A 25683-nucleotide genomic window follows, 5' to 3' on the forward strand; every position below is an offset into this window, starting at 1 on the left:
GGGGCGGGGGCTTTAGCAGCGTCTCGGGAGCACGTGACCGCTCCGGGGACCCCCGAGACCCTGCTCCAGGGCGCCTGCTCGGCGCCAGCCGCTCCCAAAGCCCGGGCCCGGAGCGCCCCAGTCCCTGCGCCGCTGGTTGAACTCTGGGGAGACGCCTCAGGGCCCCAGAATGTCGCCTCTCACCCTGGCCTCTGGTTCCAGGCCCCAGCGAACTTGACCGGCAAAGAGATCTTTTTGCTATCTGCCCCTGTCCTGGTGGTGAACTCGGAGAAGTCTCGACTGGGTCGCGGGTGGGCGCATCTCTAAGAGCTCAGGCTTCCAGAGAAAACGCTTCCAGGCTCAGGTCTTCTCTTTGTTCGGGGGATGAAAAATACAAAAACAAAAAACCCAGAACAGAAGAGAACGCTGCTCTTTCCTGAACCTTTCTGAAGTAGGAAGAAGTCTAGATGGGAGACACCTGAGCGTTCAGGGAACGCGGAGAGTCTGCCGTGCTACCCGGCGCCGGATGCAAGAGCGGTTATTCCCACTCCGAGGGGCGGTGTGGGCGGGCGCGTGGGCTGGGAGTGGGGTTGAAATGACAACAGAGCTTCTCAAGACCACGTTCAATAGCAAACAGGAGATCAGGACTTTAGAGTTAACATAGGTTTAAAAAAAAAAAAAGACGAAGAAAGCAAGCAAGCACACTTCCCCAAACCCTGACTTCAACGTGATTTCCATCCCTAATGTTTCCAAACCTGCGTTGGTTTGCCTTAAGTTTAGCTAATCATTAGTTGGCAGGTACTTTAGGTGTGTGTGTGTGTGTGTGTGTGTGTGTGTGAGAGAGAGAGAGAGAGAGAGAGAGAGAGAGAGAGAGAGAGAGAGAGAGAGAAAGAGAAAGGAAGGAGGAGAGGTCCCTACATCTTGAGAGACAGCTTGCCATGAGGAAGGGTGTAGTTACTGTACACTTGAAAACTGACGACTGTCACGCTACAGTCACAATGTCTTTTAGGAGTGCAATCTTGTGAACTGAAGAACACTGTGTCCCTTGGGAGCGAGTCGGAAATCTAAGTTCTGGGACAGCAATCACTAACTGTCACCCCAGAGGTCAAAGAAAAATTCTTGTGCCCCTTAGCATTCAGTACTCAGGAATGATGTTATTTCATCAGCCAGAGGGTCACTGAAGAGCTTTTAAATACCTCGGGTACATACAGTTCCTACTTTATTCTTCTATGTTTTATTTCCGAAATGGTAGTGTATTTTCCCCAGAAGCTTAACACAGTAAACCCCCTGAGCAGGCCGTGGGATCCTGCAGTGGCAAGGTGATGATGGCAATGTCAGAAAGGGACTACTTGGAGTAAACAAGGCTTGGTTTCAGACTTCCTTAACTCCAACGTCCCTACAATTAATGCACTACACAATGCCACCTGATTTTTCATTCCTCCATCAAGTGCCCTTCGAATACACACCATCTTTAAAATAACTTCCGCCGGGCTCGGTGGCTCAGCCTGTAATCCGGCGCCTTTGGGAGGCTGAGGTGAGTGGATTGCCTGGGCAACAGAGTGAGACTCCAACTCAAAAAATAAATAAATAAATAAAATAACTTCCAAAGAACTCCCTTAAGACCATCTTTCAAAAAATGAGTCCTTGCTACAGGTGTTTGCATATTAAAAATACAAGAAGATAAATCTTATTTTTTTCCACAAATTTGTTCTTTCTTTTGATGATATGAACCTTTAGGCTGAAGTAACTGCTAGAATATTGAAAACACAAGGCCACATGCCATTGAGATGCAACTTATGATTAACATACCCATTTTCCCTGGTCAGTGCACCCACACACTGGCAAGCCTCAAACAAGGGAGTCAGAATCTCTTCTTTAAATTCACATCACAGTAGACTGTGTTAAGGATGCAAGGAGTGAACACATTATTGAATTATTTGTTTTGAATAAATTGTCGATCTAAAAATTTCAGCAATATGCTACTCAAAGAGGAAGATACAAATAAAGTGTGTGTTTTACCTTCAGGGGATTCAAGACTGATGATCATCACTCTTTGTAGAACATAAAAGACTAATTTTATTTTAATTTAATGGAATAACTCAGGCAGGGGAGTACCATCTCTGGGATTAGAAATGTCCACCTCTGCTTTATGTATTTTTCTCATTCACTATTTGTAAAATGTTCATTTGGGAAATTAAGTTGGCTTTTATGCAAATTACAAAATTAAACTGGCTCTTTCCCAGTTTTTTCTGTTTGTTATCAGTTATGAAAGAAAGCTTATCTGTAAAGGTGAACATTAAAGCTCACTTGGGACTCCTAAGACAAATATTGAACAACAAAACACTCTCCCAACAATGCCTGGTGTAACACTGTGTTGAGAACATGACTATTGTGCTGTCAAAGTTATTGTTGCATTTTAATAACAGCGACCATTTGTGGGGGATAGTCACTAAAGTGCTTTGGTGTAATCTCAAATAATGTGTTTTTGATATATTAGTTTTAGGAGCAGTAGGAGTAAGTAAAGGAGAAAATGGATTTACTTTATGCATTTTCTTCTCTGAAAATTGTAGTTACATTTATTAAGAGTAAATGTTTCTTTTTTTAATCAATATTTTTATTATGATATTGTGGGGTACAGTTAAGGGTTAGGTATACAAATATGCTTCATTCAGGCCCCCTTGTTGATAACAGGTGTCTCCCCATCCCCAGACAGATGTCTACTACCATTAGTCCCATCCCCCCCCCCCATAGTTTCCCACCACTGTCAGTCATTTTCTTATGGTAGTGTGTTGGATGATCAAGGTCCACTATATGAGTGAGAATATGTGATACTAGATCTTTGTTTTTGTGAGAGTTCACTCATCTATAAAAAAGATACCTGCACACGAATGTTTATTGCAGCATTGTTCTCAATAGCAAGAACCTGGAACCAACCATGCTGTCCATCAAAAGAGGACTGGATTAAAAAAAATGTGGTACATATACACGATGGAATACTATGCAGTTATAAAAAAGAACAAAATCATGAGTAAATGTTTCTTTATCCACTTTTTCTACCATGATAAATTTAAGTCTTTAATACTTAAAAAATGTAGAAAGAGCCATTTCTATGTGTTATCAAAATTGCTTCTATATGTTCTTTGCTGCATTGATTTCTTTGGAATGATAATCATTTGTCATATAAATTCATATTTAGGACTTAAGGCACTAACTTGTGAGATACATGTAATCTTTTTATGGAGCAAAAGCTATTTTTTTAAAAAGTTAATTCAAAGTATTGTGTGCATAGGGTCATTTTCCCAGGCAACTCAATGATGGTCTTGGGGGACTAAGGAGTCACCATAAACATTTCCTTGACCTCTGAGAAATTCTACTTCTTAGCAACACTTTATTTCTCCTTTTGATGCCCTAATGGTAGATCGTTGAATATCAAGCTGTGACTGATTTCCAGAAAGAATATACAGTTGTTTTCTAATAGTAAATGTTCATGTTAAAAGTATGTACACACATAGATGTGTTGCGTATGTATATGATCACATGTCACATGCATATTTTTATCATAAACACTTATAGGCACACCTGAGTTGCAGTCAGGCTTTACCTCAAATTAACAGTATGACTTTAGACGAGGTACTTGACCTTTTAGTCTTCACTTTCTTTGTCTGTAAAATGTTTGGCAGATCTGGAGCCTCCTTTGAACACTGAATACCTATGACTTTATGCCGTAAATGAGCATATGTTATAGACATAAGAGGAGAAAAATAATTTGGGGATTTTCAGAAAAATGTGATAGCCACAGACATTATTTGTTTCCCTTCCATATTAAAAAAGAAGAAGAAGGAGGAGGATGAGGAGGAGGAGGAAAAGAAGGAGAAGAAGAAGGAGAAGAAGGAAGAGGAGGAGGAAAAAAATGCTGTTGATAAAGTTTTCTATTATTACTGGGACATTCTTCTCCTCCCTAAAGTTAATAATAACAATGTAATTCTATTTCATTCATTCTTTTCAAAAAGTTATGGGTGTCTTACAAACAATTCATTCTGTTTTTATTTTTCTTTTTTTGAGTTGGAGTGTTACTCTGTTGCCCGGGCTGGACACACTCACGGCCACCCCAGTGTCGACTGGCAGAGCACTGGTGGTCCTTCCGCCTCAGCCTTCCAAGTAACTGTAACTATTGTCACGCACTACCACACCAGGCTATTTTTTTTTTTTTTAATTGTAGAGATGAGGTCTTACCAAGTTGTCAGGGCTGGTCTTAAACCCACAGGCTCAGGCAATCCACTCACGTCGGCCTTCCAAAGTGCTGGGATTACAGGCTGAGCCATAGAGTCGGGTCTAATAATTCATTCTTTAATGATATCATTTTTAAGTTTTACAGCACAAAATGTACAAAAGAAGATAATGTGGATTTCTTTGGTGACATATTTTATCATGCAAATCGATATATAGGTCATATAATTGTTTTATTTTATAGATCAAAACTCTTCTGTCAAAGTATAAATATCCTGATATTGGTTTTTTAAAAATGTTTCCATTTCATATCTAATTTTTAAAATTTAATTATAAGTCTAAATATAATTTTACTATATTAAGTGGAAGCTAAAGGGAAATTGTTTATTTATTTATTTTTTGGTATGTTGGTTTGTTTTGAATAGTCTTTAAAAAGAATGTTTAGAGAACTATTTAAAGCATAAGCCCAGAATCAAAATGTAACATGGCTGAATGATGCTCTTCAAAAATGTATGTTACTGTATTCTTACTCTTGTTATTCTCACAGGTAATTCTCTTGTTATTCTCACAGGTAAAAAATATATTACTCAATAGGTAGAAAATATGAGGCATTTTCTCTAGTAGACAATATAAGCATTTTCAAAAGCAATAGGGTCCTCTATTCAAGTTTACACCTAATAGGGGAATAGTCAACACATAAGAAAATCCAAAAATATGAGGAGAATCCTCAGAGTATATGCATAAACTGTATATACATAAGAACAATGATAATATATCATAGTTGCAAATACTAAAGACATCTTTTTAACATTTGAGATGAACAAACAAGCTTGATTTGTAATATTCAAAATTTTTGTCATCCTAGTTTTTCAATCTTTCATCAAAACTCCTTAAGTGTCTTATGATATGCCAGATAACATTCTAAGCTCTATGTTCAAAGAGGTGAAAAGAAGTCACTGCCATCAAGAGATCACAGTGTAGTTGTTGATCTATGTATATCCATAATTAATGGCTACACAATGTGATGAGCTCCGCACTGGAAATAAACCTGGGCTGCAGGAGTAAAAATGAGAATGTACTCTTTCCAGTCCTGCTTTTCAAGATAACAAAGAAAAGAAGGAACAACAGTAGTGCCGGAAAGGGCCGAGCCTACGTGCAGTCCATTTATTCTTTTATGTTTAAACTTCACTCACCTTCAAAGTACTCTCTTTTTGATGCAATGGACTTATCAAAATGCTTTTTCCGCCGCTAAAAACAGTTTTTGAACTTGTCAATCTTGATGCCTTTTAGTGCTTTTGCCGTTTTTGTTTCACCTCTTCCACATCGGCACATTTCCCTTTGAGGAATTTTTCCATCTGGGGAAACAAAAACAAAGTTACTGGGGATGAGATCAGGTGAATAGAGAGGAGGATAGGGCACTGGGATCTTGCTGGTTTTGGTCAAAAACTGCTGGACACTCAGTGTGGGGTGGGCAGGTGCACTTGTAAATCTCCCATCATGAAATGGGCACACATATTGAGAGAATCTACAAAAAATTTCACTCAACCTGAATGCAGCCTCTCACAATGCTAGCTGGTACACTGATGTTTTGGGTTCCTAGAACACTTAGTTGGGGAAGCCTGTACTACAAGGGGCCTACCCTCTACGAAATAATCCCTGGGTCTTTTTTGGTACCTCTCACACCAAAAGTGTTGGTGGAAAGGCCATCGTTGGCCCTTCCCTCAAGGGATTTGAATGGAGAGCAGCTAGATGATTGATGCTGGGTTGGGTGTGATTGGACAACTGTGAAAGCAGTTGGAGACAGAGACCATTTAGAGAAGAAAGAAGCAGAGCTTGATGAGGTGAAATAATGCATGTGAGGGAGAGTTTGGAAATAAAGTCATTGGGAATCTGCAGCCAGTTGAATTTGAGAGTGACAGAGAAGGGAATACTTGAGATTTTCATGCCTTTTAGTACTTCTGCCATTTTTTGTTGCACCTCTTCCACATCGGCACAACTTTTCCCTTTGAGGACTTTTTCCATCTGGGGAAACAAAAAAAAAAGTTGCTGGGGGGTGAGATCAGGTGAATAGAGAGGAAGATGGGGCACTAGGATCATGCTGGTTTGGGTCAAAAACTGCTGGACCCTCAGTGTGGTGTGGGCAGGTGCACTTGTAAATCACCCATGATGAAATGGGCACACATATTGAAAGAATCTCCAAGAAAATTCACTCAACCTAAATGCAGCTTCTCACAATGCTAGCTGGTACACTTGAGTTCTGGCTTGAGGGAGAAGCATGAGGACATAGACTGAGATCAGGTCCATGAGCAGAGAAGCACATTCACCAAGGGGCCCTGTGAGCGATTGGTACTTTTGGTACAGATTGGGAATTGTGGCCCACAAGGATGTAACTGATGGCAGAAGGGATGGCTACACGTTGCAAGGAAAAAAGTAGGAGACTAAGGTTGGGATCCCTGGGAAGTGATGGTAATTTTGAGATTGATCGAGGAAGAAACAGGTCCGCTAAAGCACATGCTTTCTCTTGGTTGCATGAGGTTGCACTATAAGGGTAGCCACTCCATGTGGGGCTACCACTCAGAAGGGGAAAAGGCAAGGGAACTTTTGAGGGAAAAGGGAAAAATAGAGAGGAGACTTGAATATCCAGGTGATGTTACTCAGCAGCAAGGGTCAGAGAGCTCTGAAGGGCAGCAGTGATTTGGTGTCTTTTATAGCTACAGGATTTGTCTTATCCATGGTTAGCAGACATTGGGTGGAGTTTCATTTGACATGTAAAGAAAGCAGACTCTGAATAACTAAAGCATCTCATTTTGACTACATTTAAAGCACTTAGATGTGTGAGAATTTGAGGTGGTGCTGGCAGACTTTAGGCTTATTACCATAACCTGATGTGAAGAAATAAACAGTATGAAGCCCATTTGGGGCTAATACACAGGAGCCATCTCTGGCCTATTTTTATAGCCAGATCCTTAGGAAAAGAATACCCAAGGTGCAGATGGAGACAGTAGATCTTGGGGCAAACAACTGAGGACAACAGTGCGAGGAAAAGTCTGAAGTGTGGAGTTAGTGAAGTCAAAGGAAAAAAGATGCCAGGAACAGCAGATGGTCAAGAGAGTCCAGTGCAACATGATGTTGTTCCCTCTAAATCTCATGTTGAAAGGTGCTTGAGTCATAGGGGTGGATTCCTCATGAATGGATTGGTCCTGTTCTCTAGCTAATGAGTGAATTCTCCTATTAGTTCAAGAAAGCATTGGTTGTTTAAGAGAGCCTGGCACAACAACTCTCTCTCTCTCTCTCTCTCTCTCTCTCTCTCTCTCTCTCTCTCTCTGTCCCTCTCTCTCTCTCTCTCTCTCATTGGTGTCCTGGGAAGAAGCAGTTTCAAGAGGGCCGTATTTGAGGAATGAATGTGAGAGCAGTAGTGTACCTTACTCTTCTCGAGGAAGCTAGCCAGGAAAGAGAAGCAGCTAGGGAAGGTGTGACTCAGGTAAGGGAGTTACTATGAGAAAGAAATGAGCAATTTTGTTTTGATTTTTATTTTAGTCCTGAGCTAAGAAAAGTAAATTGATGAACAAACAGGTATTATAGTTATTTTATTGTTGTGTAACAAACTTCCCCCAAACTTAGTGAAATACATAGATTTTGTGCTCATGCATTGAATGTCTTTGTCCCGTGGTACTTAGGGCCTCAGCTGGGAAAACTCAGTGGGCTGGGTTGACTTAAAGCCTGGGCATTAAAACAGCTGGGTTGGAAAACCCATCACCCAAATGAGGGACATGACAGTTAGAGAATACATACCCAATGGGCTTGACTTGTCTCAAATAGAAGGAGTCCACTGAGAATGACTGGGAGGCTGGGAGAGAGAGGTGAAATTTCCAAATAACTTCTAAGAGGAGAGGAATTGGGAGTCACTCAAGCCTAAGAATTTTGGAGTAGTATTTAAGGCTCAACTATGATTTTGAATTTGTGTTTTCAATAATCTGGCAGTTGAGTTTTCACCTACATTCACCGTGTGGAGAGTGGTAGCTGACCAATCTCATGAGTTCAGAAGAGTCATATTACACATATACCATCTTGGGATAGTTTCTAAGTTCATTTACATCTGGGGAAAGAAAAGCAAACGTTAGACCTTCAAAGAATGAAGAGAGGATGTTCACCTTACCATATCGATACCTAGGAACACTTCACAACACATCTACTATACCTGTTTGTGCTATTTATGTGTATAAAAGGAAGCTTCACCCATCTTTGGAAAAAATGTACTACTATAACCTTACATTCTAGGCCAAGTCTGATCTATCGATATTGGCTATTTGAAGTGTTATGTTGTGAAGAAGTCTAATACCAACCCTGAGATTTCAGGGGGTGGGATGGGGTAAGAGAACAGTTAAAGATGTTTGTCACTTATGACAAACTGTCTGGGGGTAGCATTCATACTCACCAGATAGTCCTACTTGCCTCTTTGAAAGGAAATTTGAAGGAAATAGTAATAATTATTAAAAACAATTATAGTAACAATGGCAAAGCACTTCTCACTATACCATGCAATAAACAACATGATGTTACATTTTTCTAATCTAACATTTTACTTGTGTTGATTGCCTAAAGAGTGCCTGACAATATGAGGCCTGCAGAAAAGTGTCTGGATATTTACTAAATAATTTTAAGAGTTATATAGAGCCTTCTTCTGGCAGAGTTTTAAAAAGTGCCTTGAAATATGGAGCCTATATAACCAAATGAAAACTTTATTGAAGGGCATTCCCATTTCAAATCAAGAGCAAATCCACAAATACCACTTGGCATCTTCTACACAAGGGAGATCTTTTAATATATATCTATGTACTTGTCTATGAACATTTTAACTAAATTAATTGTCACTTCTTTCTGCTGGTTAATGCTTTCAAAAAGACAATTGAATAAAATGATTGTACTGACTGCTTGATTGTACTCCATCTATTTAGTCAAAACTTTATCCCTACTACATTTCATTGGTTCTTACATGCAGACTCTAAAAAAATTTCATAATACTGTGGCTTTAAGATCCATTTACAATTGGTTGTATACCACTGCTTTACTGAAAGCATTTTTTTTTCTTTCTTGGTGGTCCATAAAATAACACTGACCCTTATATTCTTGGCCATCATAGGTCAAAGAAATCTAGTAAATGAGTCACAGAAAGAAGGAACAAGTTGACACATAATCAATTCACAGAATATGAACTGATTCACCAATCCACTTTATAGTAAGTTCTAGCAAGTGGTATTTCCATCTTTTCAATATCATCTACATTTTAGTTTCCACCTGTATTTGTGCCTATTAAAGTTCTTCTGAATGATAATTTATGAGAATTTACCTGTATCAGGGTTCAATAGCATTTCAGAACCCCTTGCAGCAGAAACTCATCAGGAAACCAATAAAGTAATTACAGTGTTTCAAGTAGCAAGCACAGTGACACACTTTTACATAGACAATTGTTGAGTCATGGAACTTAAAGGCTGGATCAGACCATAAAGATGTTCTATTTTTTTCTATTATAAGACCAAGATCTACAGAGTTAATGAGTAGATCCTATCCCTAAGTTTAAGTGACAGGACAGAATAGATCCTATCCCTAAGTTTAAGTGACAGGACAGAGCAGGACTGTCGCCCAAGAGACCATGAGAAACATTAGAAAGAAATATACAGAGTTCAAAATATTTTCTCTCAGTCTAGCAAAGGTGAGATTTTATCTAGTCTGAATCCCAAATAGGAAAGTATATAACTGACTGACTATTCACAGAAGAGTAGAAAAATAAATGCTCTTAAAACTGGAATGAGGAAAAACGTTAACATGTATCTTATTTTGTTTGTTTCAAGTCTTCCATAAAATCACATAAGATTTTATGTTGTATTTGGTCCTTGCACTAAGCCTGTTTTCTCTGGCATACACAATGGAAAGAGTCCTTAGTAAATGATATTCCTAAAGAATTATATAATTTGCTGTTGAGCATTTCAAAACCTCTCTTTGTACCACAAATTTTGTATAGAAGAAAGTCTTTCATAGATGGATATTTGACATTAATAACTCAAGAATGCAGCTTTATAGATTTGTCTTGGGGGAACACTTCATAAAAATTGAGTTAATTAAGGGATAAAATACAATGGCTACAATAGTTCAAGTCTTCTTGCAGATGTACCTTTATTAGCATTCTTGGAAAATAGAAAAAGTAAACTACCTAAGTTCAAATTATGTTGCCAAGTCCAAAATATGTGCTGATATAACAAAAGTTTAAGTTATATAAAATATATTCTTAATAGAGAATTAAATTAATTCATTTATAATTCTTGCAGCAGGCTAAAAATAGCCAATTTGATGATCAAAACCATGGGAAAACTTCCTGTTACAGCCTGACCAGGTTCTTATGCCCTCAACCCACAAAAACCAAGACTTGATGGCATCTGTTACCATAGAGAAAGAGTTTAATATCACAAAGTGGTAGTGAGTGAGGAGGATTAATTTGGCAGGTGGGGGGCTAAGGAACAAGTGCTGCTGCTTCGTTAGAGGTGATGTTATGGGGGTGTCAAAACTCTGCACAGAGCCAGTTTCTGGGAGAGGTCACAGCACCAGTGTTGCCAGCTTTCTGGTATGTGTCCCAGGTCTGGATGGGATCACCGGTCCTTCAGAGTTCAAATCTAGAAAACATCTCAAACACTGTTCTTAGGTTTTACAATAGTCTATAAAGCAAGTTCTGTGCCCTTGGACACTAAGTCATTATCATAGAGGTAGTTTAGGAGGAAGGTATGTGGGAAGTGTGGAGGGAGAGGTCCCTGGAGATTAGAGCTGTTTGCACCCTTCGGCCAATCAAACTTCAGGAAGTCATCAAGGAGACCTGTGCAACTTAGGCTCATATGAAAAATATGTTTACTAACCTCATGAGCAGCTTTCCCTCTCCCAGGGGTCAGGACAAGAAGAGAATCCATTGCTCTCATTCAAGTGGCTGTGTAAACAGTCATATAAAGAGGAGAGAAAACTTAGAAACAACAGATTTGTTCATTCCTAACCATAGCTGTAGCTTTGCAGGACTCAGGCCTCTTCAGTTTTTACCCTGTGGCCCTACATTAATTTTATATAGGCTATTTCAAGTCGTCTAAGAACAGAATGTAATTTAAGGGAACGGAGTAGATAGAATGAGTCGAAATCTAAGTGATTACGAGTTATTGCTGTTTCAGAGAATTAAAATTCCTAAATCGAGCTTTATATTTTCATCTTTGGCTAAATATATATATTTACATATATATGAATGGTGTCAGTTAGGTTCTGTCATTTTACCCTGTTTAACCATTAATGGGATTTTAATTTGTATACATCTGCTGTTATAGATGCATAGTACACTTATTACATGATCATTATGTTTTAATTCTTGATTATAATCCCTTCCCAACTGTATGAAAATATGTCCAGCGACACACAGTTTAAAACCTTTCCTGGAGAAAAAAAAAAAATCCAGAGATTGTGTTATTATCATCTAATAAATAAATGAGCTTATATGGAACTTTAAAAAAAACATGCTTGTTCTGCCTAACAATCAATGTAAAGCTCAGGCAATTCTACATGTCTTGGAATTTCATTTTGTTTTTTAGTCTGAAGACAGAATGTGATAATTGCTTTGTAATGATGGTTTATAAATATCCCCGGCAATGCCCTATAGCTTAATAAAAAAGACTTTTTATTTTTTTAGCACTTCGATTTGGAAGAAGTTCTGGTCATTTATGCCAGCACATCACTGATGCGTGTATGTTTATCACACAACTTTGGTTTTTCATACTGAACTAGAATCACGTAGAACATCTGAGATCAGCCTGCCTGAGATCAGCCTGCCGGCGATGAACCAGCAGTTTCCGCCCCCGCGAGGGCTTTGCCACCTTGGTATTCTCTATGTACATTCTAGTCTTTCTTCACAATGTTCAGACCTGTACTCCATCAAGCACCTGGGAAATTGCACCGATTCTTTTCGACCACCGGGGAAATTAGCCGGTTCATCGTGCTCCCCCGCAAAACTTTAAACAGCCGCTAGACTCTGAGAACAAATCTGACTCAAAGTGTGTTCCCGGTGGAAAGAAAGGAGGCTGAGAGGACAGGCCGTCTCGTCTGAGACGCGCCACTCGACTTTGTAAAGGTCTTCTCTCTGTTCACTTGTACACTGAGGGACACAGCGTCTAAGTGCTAGCGTGAGAAATACTTGCGCATCACCGAAGAATGCAAAAACCGTTCTGAGTGCCCTCCGCGGGAGTCTGGGGGTCTCCCTCCCGACAGCGGCACCTTCCTCCAGGCTGGGGGCGCCTGGTGCGGCGTGACTGCAGCCACCAGGTGGCGCTGACCTGCACAGACCACGCGGGCGGGCTCACGCGGGATCGCCTCGCCTCCCCAGTGGAGGCTGCGGGGACTGGCTCCCGAGCGGAGGCTGCGGGAACTGGCTCCCCGTTCCCGCGGCGGCGTGTGTGTGGAGCCGAGCGCGGTTTTAACTGAATTCCGCGTTGCTTCCCAGCGTCTCGGCACGCCCCCAGGTGCGCCCGGGCGGCGAGGGGCGGGGAGTGGGAGCCTCGCGAGGTCACGTGGTCCAGGGCGCGGTGGCGCGGGGCTTTAAGGGGGCGTCTCTTCCCATCCTCATCGATCCTTCAGGCTGGAGCAGGAGCATCGTCGGTGGACCCTCGTCTCCTCGCTGCTCGCCTCCAGCCCCACGCCTCCCGGTGCAGCACACTGGAGCGGAAAGCCAACTCAGAGGAGGGGAGTTTCAGGTGCGTGCCTTTCAGGGGACTTCGGAGAAGCCTCCGCGGACTGGTGGAGGACCGGAGGGGAGGTGCTAGGCGCGGAGTCCGGCTGGTTGCGGGGCTGGGGCGCACGCAGAGGACGGCTGCTCCGTACCACCTCCGGCCCGGACGCCTGCCCCGGCGCGGAGTCCCAGCTCCCACGCCTGCTCGGGGCGTTCTCCGGGCTGGAGCCAAGGGTTCCTCCCTTCGGGGTGTCAAGGGCCGGGGGCTGGGGATGGCCGTCTCGCCACCCCTCGCGCGTCTTGCGCGTTTGCCCGGACCGGCTGGAGTTTCCCCGGAGCGAGCGGCCAGGGCTGAGGGCGGGCGAGAGCGGGCGCCGTGTGCGGTCCCTGGCCCCCACGCGTGTGCTCCGCGCGTCCGGCCGCGGCCCCCAGCTCCCCGGGCTGGCCCTGGGGTCTGTCGCTGCGCCCTAAAGGAGCCCTGAGCCTTGTCCTCCCGCTGTCGGAGTTTTCACCCTCGAACTCTTCGGCTCCTTCCACGTCGGTAACCGTGCAGTTGGCTAGGCTGAAGACGGAACTGGACAGGAGATGGAGGTGGCCCGGCGGGTGTCCCCGTGGGTCCCAGGGTGGACTGCACAGACGCGAGTGTCTCAAGAGCTGCTGTGGGGCAGCTGCTGTGGGAGGAGACAGTGGCTTTGGGTTTGTACTCTGCTGATTTGGGGGGGATTGGTTTGGATGTTTTCGGTGTTGCCAGTCTCGGATCATTTCGGGTAGAGACGGTCCCTGATGAGTGGGCGCGCGCGCGCGCGTGTGTGCAGCAGAGGGTCAGGCACCCAGTTGCACCATGAAATAGGTGTGGGGTAAGCGTGCCCACAGGAATTTTGACTGAACACATTTCATTTTGTTCTTTAGGAAGTCTCTCGGAGCCCAGGAAAATCCTAGGGGAGGAGAGGAAAGGGGAGTCTCTCTCTCTCTCTCTCTCTCTCTCTCTCTCTCTGACACTCTCTCTCTCTGACACACACACACACACACACACACACACACACACACACACACACACTCATACTCACTCACTCACTCACTCACTCACTGGCTTGCCATCCAGGGCTGAGAAGTGCAGGACTTGCCTGTCTGCCAGGACTGCATGGAAAAACGGCCGTTGTCAGTCCCCTGCCCCTGGGCTGGTTCCCTGGTTCCCCACCGAGACCGGAGACTGGGGCTGTCGGTGGTTGCTACTTTCCTTGTGGTCCAAGGCAGCCTGCCGCCTGCTGGGCAGGCCCTCCCCGCGGGAAGGAAGGAGTTATGTAACTCATTTCCAGAAGCTGGCGTTAACTTTGGGAGGCTGTGGTGTGCAACAGGGCTGACATTTCCTAAACAAGGGAAGTGAACAGTCCCTCCCGAGTATTTGAAAAATACTGCAGCAGGTGATGACAAGAGAGTTGTATTTTCAGGTAGTGGCAGCAATGCGACAGCCGTCAGTGAGACCAGCGTTCTAATTGGAAAGGCAGAGAAATGTCCCTCTGCAAGGGGGCGAATTTGCCAGCTGCTGATGTATGCAGTGTCTCTAAATGCACATGGCAGTTATATTGAGCTTTAACTATCTTAGTTTTTTTGCTGTCTATTGTTGCATAGTTTATTTTACAAATATATATTGGAAAAGTAAATATCAAATTGTTTTCTTTTGCAAAGATAAGATGTGTAAACTCTCCCTTAGTACTATTGTTTTTCTGACAATTATTCTTTCTTGAGATTATGCTAATGTAAACTAAAAATACAATTTTATCCAATGCAAAACTGTTTTACTCCACTGGGATGACTACCGATATACACTTAGCAAAAGAACAAAATCAATTAAAAAATAAATAAAATTTGCATTTTTCTGTGTAGCTAAGTTCTGATTAGTAGGAAAAATGCTATTGCTCATAGAGTATTGTTGATCAAATATAGTTTCAAAGATATCAGAGTAGAATTTCAGTAAGTTTACCTAAAATCGTCTGCAGGAAAGCTGTCTGTAGTTCCTACGTTGCAATAATTTAAAAATGGTTTGCATAAATTCCCGTGTGTACCAATTTTTGCCATAGTGAGTCAGTGGATATAAAATGTCTAATTTTTTTTCCTCTCCACGGCTAACACCTTGGTCTTTGCTCCATTATCTCTCACCTGGGTTATTGCACTAGCCTTCTAACAATCTCCTCCTCCTTCTCTTTCCCTTAAGTGTGTTGAAAACAGCAGCTAGGGCAGTAATTTTAAAACAAAAGTCATACAATTTCACACCTTTGCCAAAGCCTCTTCAGCGGCTCGCCATTCCTTTTCAGAGTAGAAGGCAAAGATGGTCCCATTAGAACCAGGTCCATAAGGTCTGTGCCCCTTTTATTCAGTCTTTCCGACTAACTTCTTGTCTCTCCCTGTTTTATCCCCATTCTCCTTCTGTTCAGCACACCAAGTGCCCTAGATCCTTAGGAACTTTTTATTTGTTCTTTCCATATGAGATGCACTACCTGAGAGACTTGTGTGGCCTCCCTAATCACCACCAATCCTAGGTCTTAACTCACATGCCATCTTCTCAGACAGCCAGAGACCTTCTCTTACCTCCCAATAATAAATTGCAACTCCTAACATCCTGGTCCCTCCTGCATCTTCACTTTTCTCCATAGCATTTTAAATCATCTAGCATACTATGTCTTTTACTAATTTCTTTTTCCTCTTTTTTTTTTGTTTTTTGTTTTTTTTGAGTTGGAGTCTCACTCTGTCGCCCAGACTGGAGTGCAGTGGCTGCTCCCGGTGATCCTTCCGCCTCAGCCTTCCAAGTAGCCAGAGCTACAGGCGTGCACCACCACACCCGGCTAATTTTTTGATTTATTGTAGAGATGAGGTCTCGCCAAATTGCCCAGGCGGGCCTTGAACCCGCGGGCTCAGGCAATCCACTCACCTCAGCCTCCCATAGCACAGGATTACAGGCTGAGCCACTGAGTCCGGCTACTAATTTATTTTTTCATGTATTTTTTTGCCCATAAGACTAGAAACCTAGTGAAAATGTCACATTCTCTCCACCAGAGTCATGCCTGACACAAAATAGGTGTTAAAAAAAGATTTGTTGGATGAATGAATGCTCTTTCAGAAACAATTCTCTTTTATTTTTACACAAAGGGTAGCATTTCCCTATATCCCTGACCTACTAGAATGACTGTTGTAATTAGCATTCATTTTGCATGTAAAAGGACTGTGATGGGATTGAGCTATTGAAGTTAGAATTAATTTACCCAAGAACTTACTATTGCAACCATGCATCTACTATATCATGCAACACCTTTTTATTCTAAATTTAGTATTTTCAAGGAACTATGAAGTATACACAACACCCACATTAAAATCATTATATTAAAATTGAGAGGAGCCAATTAAGGACTCAGAGGACTCAGTGGTACTTTGAAAGGTGGGTAGAGTTTGGACTGGTGATGAGAGAGAGAGCAGCCAGTGAGAGGAATGGGAGAGATGGGGATGCAGAGCTATGCTTGGTAGATTGCATAGACTGATCTGCCTCACCAGAGCATTCACACTGGAGTTGTTAGAACAGGGAGGAAGGAAGGGAGGTATAGTGTGGAGGTCTTCAGGGGTCAGGCTGGAGAGTATATTCAGTAGTCCATCCCTCCTGTGTCTCAGGCCAGGATCCTCTTTCCCCTGGGGGCACTTGATGACAGGGAACCATGGGACAAGGAGGATGTACTTTCCTACCATGCTATTTTAAATAATGAAGAAAAACTCATGACAAACTGATAAATAATGTTAAATATCTCTATAGTAACCTGAATATAAAGTATGATGTTACATTTTTTTGAATTCTTAAGAAAGTGAGAGATTTCCAAAAAATTGTGGATTATTACCTGCTTTTTCAGAATTTGTTCTCAAACCCTGACAAGTCACTGATCGTTCTCTTTGCCTTTTGGATTCTTGAGAGAACACTTAATGATTACCACCTAAGTATTAGAGAGTCATTACAGGTTGTTGCATAGAGGAGGAGAGAACCATATTTCCAAATCCGGAACCCATTCCATTACCATTCCTTAATACATTCATTCTGACTTCGTCATAGCAACCTATACTTTTACTCTTCTTCAATTTTATAAGGTTAAACTATGGTTTCTTTCCTTTTTTTAACCTGACAATATTTCTCTTCTTTACTAGTGTATCTGCAACTTTTCAAAAATTAGGAAATATTTCAAAAATCCAAAACAGTAAATGTTAACTTTTTGCCAAATTTGCATCAGGTCAACCCATCTTCCTAAGAAATAAAATGTAGATTTGACTAAAACCTCACCCCAAAACATCCCCACTTTCTCTTCCCAGAAATAGCTATCTTGAAGTTAACATACATGTTGTACTTTACTACATAGCCATTAGGTATCCACAAACTATGTACTGTTAGGTTCTTTAAAATGTTCATGAATGTAAGCTATAGTTTCATAATAAAAAATACCTCATGTTCTAGAAAGCAAAAACACTAAGAGAAAGGTTCATTAGAGGCATTACTTAAAAGGCAAATGCATTTTTGTGCACTCAATATCTTCCTTTTAATGGAAGTAAATCTACACGGTTTTCTTTATTGTTCTCACAGAAAGAAGAAAGAAATGCAATTCAATTTCTTAACACAGGGATAAGAGCTGTTAATATAAGAAATCTCACCTCATATATTTACTTTAGTAATCTAGGGAAAATCAGAGACTTTTTTTTTAAAAAAAAGTTTGTGATCTCTACAAGTCTGTGATTTGCCTTGTTAGTAATAGAAGTATATATATCACAAAATTCTGTGAAAAATACAAATTACTACTAAATTCTAGATTCTTGCATTGGATACACATATAGTCAGCTGGGGATGGGATATTTATATGAATAAAACCTTATAAATTCTTTGAAAGCATCTGAAATATTAATAAAATAATAGAATCTTAAAGTTAGAATCCCCTGCACAGTGCAAGAACTCCGTAAAGTGGTCTTTCATATAGTGGTTATAAGCTTTTGTGTGTGGAACGCTTGCTAGCTTTGCAAGCAGTTCATTCCATTTGATTAAACTTTTGTTATTCATAATGGTGTGATTGAAAAAAAACATAATGTGCACTCCTTGGACCTCCTTTCAACTTGCACAAAGAGTTGGATATAAGCCCGGTTCTCTATGATCTGTGTGCAACCCATAGAATATCAGAAGATGTCTGTACATTTCTTCTAAGTTTTTTTCTGGTTTAAACATTGGTGTTTTAACAGTCCCTTATATAGCAAAATTTTGTGATGTTTTACTGTATGAACATACTTGTCTTGAAGACTATCTGCCTTAAAAAACAGTCCTGGGTATGGAAAAGTCGTTACTGCAACTTGATCTTGACACTAATTCTTCCATTTCTATAGTATAAGAAAGAATTCTATAGTTTCTTTCATTTATTTTTCTTAGGTTTTAATCTGTGGATTAAGTGGTTTGGTACACATTCACATTCTTTCAATGTTTGGGAAGGTGCTGATGGTATTGTTTATATAAGGCTTGGGGCTGAGATTTACATATTCCTTACTAACAGACCACTATGTTTTACTAAAATTCATTGTGTAAGCAAGCCTGAGTAAAAATTTTACAGGATTTTTCTTTATTCAGAATGTTTGCACTGTTTCTGCTATTTTCGAGAGATGTTTATGAGATGGCATTTTGTTTATTTATTTCAGTGTTTTCACTTTTAAGAGTTCTATGAGTCAGAATTCATTATGACTGACCTCAATAAAATTAGTAATGTAACTGGTCATTTTTTCTTTACAGATTATTCAGTTCAAGGGAATGAAGAATTCAGAATAATTTTGGCAAATGGATTCCAATATGGCAAATAAGAATAAGCTGAACAGTTGACCTGCTTTGAAGAGACTTCCTTTCCATTTTTCTAAAATAATCTATAACAACCAACCCAATCAAAATGAATTCAACATTATTTTCTCAGATTGAAAACCATTCAATCCACTTTAATTTTTCAGAGAAGAATGCCCAGTTTTGGGCTTTTGAAAATGATGATTGTCACCTGCCCTTGGCCATGATATTTACATTAGCTCTTGCTTATGGAGCTGTGATCATTCTTGGGGTTTCTGGAAACCTGGCCTTGATCATAATCATCTTGAAACAAAAGGAGATGAGGAATGTCACCAACATCCTGATTGTGAACCTTTCCTTCTCAGACTTGCTTGTTGCCATCATGTGTCTCCCCTTCACATTTGTCTACACATTAATGGACCATTGGGTCTTTGGTGAGGCAATGTGTAAGTTGAATCCTTTTGTGCAATGTGTTTCCATCACTGTGTCCATTTTCTCCCTGGTTCTCATTGCCGTGGAGCGACATCAGCTGATAATCAACCCACGAGGATGGAGACCAAATAACAGACATGCTTATGTAGGTATTGCCGTGATTTGGTTCCTTGCTGTGGCTTCTTCTCTGCCCTTTCTGATCTACCAAGTATTGACTGATGAGCCATTCCAAAATGTGACACTTGATGCCTTCAAGGACAAGTACGTGTGCTTTGATAAATTTCCGTCGGACTCACATAGATTGTCTTATACCACTCTCCTCTTGGTGCTGCAGTATTTTGGTCCACTTTGTTTTATATTTATTTGCTACTTCAAGGTAAGAAAACTTTTTATTCCTACTATTTCCATTTTTACCTGCATTCCACAGAATTCCTCATTAATTGAGTGGTTCTATTTGAATTCATTTTTTTTTCCTCCATAGATATATATACGCTTAAAAAGGAGAAACAACATGATGGACAAAATGAGAGACAATAAGTACAGGTCTAGTGAAACCAAAAGAATCAACGTCATGCTGCTGTCCATTGTGGTGGCCTTTGCTGTCTGCTGGCTCCCTCTTACCATCTTTAACACCGTGTTTGATTGGAATCATCAGATCATTGCCACATGCAATCACAACCTGTTATTCCTGCTCTGCCACCTCACAGCAATGATATCCACCTGTGTCAACCCCATATTTTATGGATTCCTGAACAAAAATTTCCAGAGAGACCTGCAGTTCTTCTTTAACTTTTGTGATTTCCGGTCTCGGGATGATGACTATGAGACAATAGCTATGTCCACCATGCACACAGATGTTTCTAAGACTTCTTTGAAGCAAACAAGCCCAGTCGCATTTAAAAAAATCAACAATGATGATAATGAAAAAATCTGAAACTGCTTGTAGCATATGGTCCCCGATGACATCTGTTTAAAAACAAGCACAACCTGCCATATACTTTCATTACCTGTTCTCATGTGGAATGGGCTTGAACCCATTTGAGAAAGACTAAGATTTTCTTGTCTTGCTTTTCACTGCTTTTGTTATAGTTGTCATAATTATATTTGAAACACAAGGTTTGGGCATTGGAATCTTCTGGCAATAGTGTTGACCAGACATCTTTGAAGTGCTTTTTGTGAGCTTATGCATACAATATAAAGACTTTTATACTGTGTTTATTCGAATGAAATTTCTTTCAAGTACTACTATTAACTGACTTCAGAAACGCTAGCCATCTGGTACTCTTATTAGATTGGGCCACCCTTATTTTATGATGTGCAGCATTTTAGTCTGTTACAGAGGTGACAGCATGCAAAAGCAGCATTCAGCATCCAGGATGTGGAGCCAAAAGTGTCTGAAGTCATTCAGAAGTGACTTGCTTTTGTTTGTTGTTTGAGAGGGCCTAATTTGCTCCTAATTGGTTATCACTTAATTTAAGATTAAAATGCACAAAAATTACATACTTCTCAGCTGTGACTATCACCAGGAATTGGGCTACCCATAAGAATAAAGAGAGAAAGCAGTTCCCTAACTTCAAAACTATTTTGGTACCTGACAGCGAAAGCATTTCAGAGTAATTTATTCAATAAATAAATTAGTATTGCTGCCAGTAGTTGAATTATATTCATTTGAACTGATGGTCAAGAGATTTTCCATTCTTTGCAGACTGTTCAGTGTGTGTAAAGCTTTCTAGCATAAACATGTAATTCAAAGGCATTTCCAGCTTATAATATGTAGAAACACAAAATGTATTTTCCATACAGCAGTGCCTATATAGTAACTGATTTTTAACTTTCAGTGTCCATTTTTCAAAGTAGGTGACACTAAGGTACAATGGTAAAGGAATGTTTACTTCACCTACAGGGAAAAATACATAAAAACTGAGACCACTTTATATAACCCGTGTTAGCTTATATAAACTGTGTGACTTGTGGTGTCTTATAAGTACTGCACTGTAAAAAGTACTGCATAATCGTGTCATGTTAAGATGCCTAATTTCATCTATCTTGTAATCGTGATCGAGCCTCAGCATCATTTGGAGAAATGACATTTTAAAGAACAAGATATTCTCCAATGTATTATACAGCAGAAGTATTAAATGTGTTTGATTTTAGGACAGACACTCTCTTTATTAAAATTGTTTTTGCCTTTTCTGAGGAGTCTCTTTTGTGTCTCTCTTCAGTTTTATTCTTTCTTGGCCCATGACTTCTCTCCCATGATGTTCCCAAAGCATCCTGTATCTGCTTGCTAATGAAACACTTTCTTCCCTGTGGTATAGCTGCTGATGGCTTAGTCTTCCTCCCTCTAGCCTATAAGCTTCTTGAAGGCAGGAACTGTCTAACAGGACTGTTCCCAGTGCATATAGCACAGTGCCAAGTCCCTAGAAGTTAAAAAAGAAAAAAAGGAAATGAATAGATAATGATCAAATGTCCTTCCTTCTCATTTATCATATTTAATTCACATCTTGAAGTTTTCTTGGATTTTTCCTCGCAAACTAATCTTTACCAAGAAGATATTTTCTCTTTTATTACATTATTTTCATTTCTAAGCTATGCAAAAATGACATTTTATATTTTAGAAACTTTTCTCATCAGTCTTATAAGTCAAGCAGATAACAAACTTTTTGCATTGAATGTTAATATGAAATCAAAGTATAGCCTAAAAATGTTCTTAAGTGAATAACGAAAAACAGTTATAAAACCATGTTTTAATGTTTATCGGGAAATGCCATTATTTTTCCTTACCCAAGCCTGAAATTTTTAACTAGACTTTTTTCTGCTTTGGGGAATGAATTGAAAATTCTGTCTTTCTCTCCTTAGGTACTATGGAAACAAATTGCTATTTGGGAACAGTCTTAGTATGGAGGTGCTTTTTTGTCAGCACATTTGCTGAGAAGGTCATTTCCAGAATTCTCATTCAGCTGTGTAGATTGCTGATTCCTTAACTTTATATAAAGTTAAGTTAAATTCTATTTTATTCAATGATAAGATAGAACTGATGATAAGCTAAGGGTAAAGTCTAGGGTCAGCAACAGACACACTGGAGTTCAAGAAGAAACAAATGGTCATGCTAAACACAAAGTTTGGAACCACTGGATTTTCTTAAAGCCAAGAACAAAAATCAATTATTAGTTTAGTAAACGAGTGTAATTATAATGTAGCATATATGAACTTTGAATAAATTGGTAATAGCTAGAATTTTTAAACTTAGTATGTGTAAAGTACTATGTCAAGTACTTAATTACCTGTGAGGATGTGATGACTAATATTATTGCCACTTCACATAAGAGGAAACAAGCTCAAGTCGAAATATTTGCATGAGCCACTCACTTAGTCAATGGAGCAGGAATCAAACCCAGGTCTGTCCCAGGCTACTAAACTCATGAGTGAACTATACCTATGTTAGAGTTTTAAGAAATAGTTTTCCCTTCTCTTTACAAGTTGCAATAGTAGAGCATAACAATGAGATTCACTTTTCTGCAGGAAGGCATAAAATGAAGCTGAAGAACAGCGAGAAAATGGCAGTCACGATTATATATATCGTAATCCTCCTTCTGAATTAGAGAATTCTGCTTAGAATTTGATTATTCATATTAGTTTTATTTCCTTATTGTTAACTGAATATTCTTTTTTATTTTCCCAAGAAAATATAAATACATAGTACATTTTCTTATTTTTTTATTTTTATTTTTTTTCAGTTGGAGTCTCACTCTTGTTGCCCAGGCTGGAGTGCAGTGGCACACTTACGGCCACTGCAGCCTCAACTTGCTGGGTTTAGGCGATCCGCCTCAGCCTTCCATATTCCACACATTTTCAAGGAAATATTAATACATATTATACCATGATTCCAAAATATGATAATCCAATCAATGAGATGTTTTGACGATGAAAATATCCTTGCACAGTAAAAGTGGTGGGAAGAGGCAGCCTTAAGCCAGGGTTCCAGGAAGATCTGGCCTTAAACTATCACTCAGTTCAGGGTTACTGGGCACCGTTGGATATTTTATCACAGGCTTGCTTTCCTCAGCAATCAAGGATGTGTTGGAACTGAAGCAGTTTCTCAGTGAGACTTGAATGCTTTCATATTCTCCATATTTCTTTCATCTACTTACTCCTGTCATTTCATTAAATAACATGTAGAACTTAAGTGTCCCAACTGATGAGACTAAAAGCATTGACTTACCAGAGCAAATTTTAAAAGTTTCTTAAATTTCATTTGTTTAGTAATGGCTTTCTTAATATATGTTCATGTAAGTGTATGTACATATGCCACACGTTGTATGGATATGAATATATGTATATATGTAATAATTATATGCACATATATATTTATTTTCATTGCCATTTGTTTTTTGATTTCTTACAAAAGCTATTATGTATACAGCACTTATTACACACAAATTATCCTACAAAGTAGTACTTTTTTAATTTTAATTTTTTTTTTTTCATTTCTCACATAAGGAAACTCAGGCATGAGAAGTTATACAACTTGCCCAGTGTAACTCAGCTAGTAAATGACAACCAGGATTCAAATCCAGGATTCAAATCCAGGCTGTTTGGTTCTTCCTAAAATGACAATGAGTTTTTAAGCACACACTGAAAACCTTCCTCACATGCCAGCCTGTGCCCAAATTCTCCAACCTCTGCCTCTCCTATCATCCCATCATTGAGCCAATCATGACCCCATCTAGTCCAGTTCTATGCCGATCCTAAACACTTTCAGAAAGATCAACAGATATTTTCAAGGCTATCTTTTGAGACGTAAGACAAACTTCTAATCATGATTGTTTAGACACAAGTTATAGAATTGAGACACAAATCTGTTCCACCCAAGGACTATCCATGTATAGCTGTTTTACCTTTTCTGTGAGTCTCTATCTCCTCTGCACTCTTGGTTTATATAATTACTAATTTTTCTAGTTTTCTAACTAATGCCTGGGTTATCTGGGAGTCTTTTCCCCGTAAGTGGCTGGGGCTTTGAAATCTGACTAGTTTTATCAATCTTCTTTGGAGGCTGGTCCTGTATTCTAACTCAGAGGCTAAGTCATCTGTGACTAAAGTTTTAGAACAAAGACTGCCTCCTACCTGAGTTCTAAATCTTGAATCTTGTCTGGGAGGGAAGAACAAGGGCTATCAGATAAAATTGTTGACTAAGGATGAACACATTCATTCAAGCCAAAAAACAACAACCAAAAAAAAAACCAAAAAACCAGAAAACACTGCACTGTAAAGAGTACTGAGTAGTTGTATCATGTTAAGATGCCTAATTTCACATATCTTGTAATCATGTTTGAACATCAGAATTACTTGGAGAAATGGCATTTTAAAGAACAAGATATTCTTCAATGTATTATACAGAGAATTAAATGTGTTTGATTTTAGGACAGAGACTCTTTTATTCAAATTGTTTTTGCTTTTTCTGAGGAGTCGCTTTCATGTCTCTCTTCAGCTCCATTCTTTCTTGTCCCATGACTTCCCTCCCATCATGTCCAAAAGCACTGTAATTGATGGGATTACACCAACTGCCGTGTCATCCAACAGCATTATATTGTGGTCTGTTTTTCTTTTTCTTTCTTTCTTTCTTTCTTTCTTTCTTTTTTTTTCCGACATAACCTTTAAAAAACAAAAACAACTATATTTTATTACAAGACTACTTTTATCAAAAATAGCATTGCTTAAGCTTTGTTTGATTTGGCATCAGGAATGAAAAATGTTAGGGTCATTTGGATTCTGGCCAATATTTTCCATTATTTTATTATTGAGATATAATTGACATGCTGTAGAATTCTTTTTAAAAGTATTGTATACAATTCAATGCTTTTCAGAATATTCACAGAGTTGTTCAACCATCATCTCTATCTAATTCCAGAGCAATTGCGTTACTTTAAAAAGTTCGAAGTTTCCGTTTTTGGTCTGTCATATAAGGAGTTTGGAAATTGTCATTCTGTCCTAACAAGTAAAAAGTTGAACAAACTGAAAAATCAATAGATATTGCAGGAAACTGAGGTCAGAGAGAAAAATTGCTGCCACCCCCAAAATTAGGGAGATGGGCCAATACAAAGAATCACAGTTCACCAAAGCAGGAACCCCTAAGTGGACACTGTCGTGGGAACCAACCAGTGCTTGGGTAGGAAAACCTGTGGATATGTCTGAGCATTAAAAATTCCAGAGGGACCCAGTCATAGGGTACTTCCACACTTTTTTGAGTTTTATCTCCAGGAACTCAACCAAATAACAGAAGATAATGGAGAAAAATCCCATGGGCATCTGACAGGGAACCAAGGCTCTGAAATAGGCCAGAACACTCTGCTTTTCTTAACAAAGTCTGTCCTCAGGAGAAACTATTTTACCACAGTTTAAACTGTTAGGGTTTTGTCAGAGTCTAAGCGAACTAGGAAAAGAGAAATACCCAACTCCAGCCCTCTCTAGT

At 39.7% G+C, this 25683-nt stretch overlaps 2 protein-coding genes across 2 annotated transcripts in view; one reads left to right on the forward strand and one right to left on the reverse strand.

Moving 5' to 3' along the window:
• NPY5R (neuropeptide Y receptor Y5) overlaps positions 1-253 on the reverse strand; it is a 7969-nt gene extending 7716 nt beyond the window's left edge. The window contains exon 1 of the mRNA XM_008051583.1: positions 184-253. The gene's annotated coding sequence lies outside the window, so the exon portion shown is untranslated. The remainder of the gene's footprint in view (positions 1-183) is intronic.
• A 12590-nt stretch (positions 254-12843) lies between these two features.
• On the forward strand, positions 12844-21406 carry NPY1R (neuropeptide Y receptor Y1). The gene is made up of 3 exons (XM_008051584.1): positions 12844-12974; positions 18741-19590; positions 19696-21406. Exons 2-3 carry the CDS (start codon positions 18892-18894, stop codon positions 20146-20148), a joined length of 1152 nt encoding a protein of 383 aa, XP_008049775.1. The 5' UTR covers positions 12844-12974; positions 18741-18891; the 3' UTR covers positions 20149-21406.
• The last annotated feature ends 4277 nt before the right edge of the window (positions 21407-25683 follow it).

Source organism: Carlito syrichta, unplaced genomic scaffold, assembly GCF_000164805.1.
Source record: "Carlito syrichta isolate Samal-C Ts95f unplaced genomic scaffold, Tarsius_syrichta-2.0.1 Scaffold201341, whole genome shotgun sequence".
Lineage (NCBI taxonomy): Eukaryota > Metazoa > Chordata > Mammalia > Primates > Tarsiidae > Carlito > Carlito syrichta.

Coding starts and splice junctions, on each gene's coding strand:
- NPY1R (XM_008051584.1), top strand. CDS start 18,892: ATGAATTCAACATTATTTTCTCAGATTGAAAACCATTCAATCCACTTT. Junction 19,591..19,695: donor TATTTATTTGCTACTTCAAG/GTAAGAAAACTT, acceptor TTTCCTCCATAG/ATATATATACGCTTAAAAAG.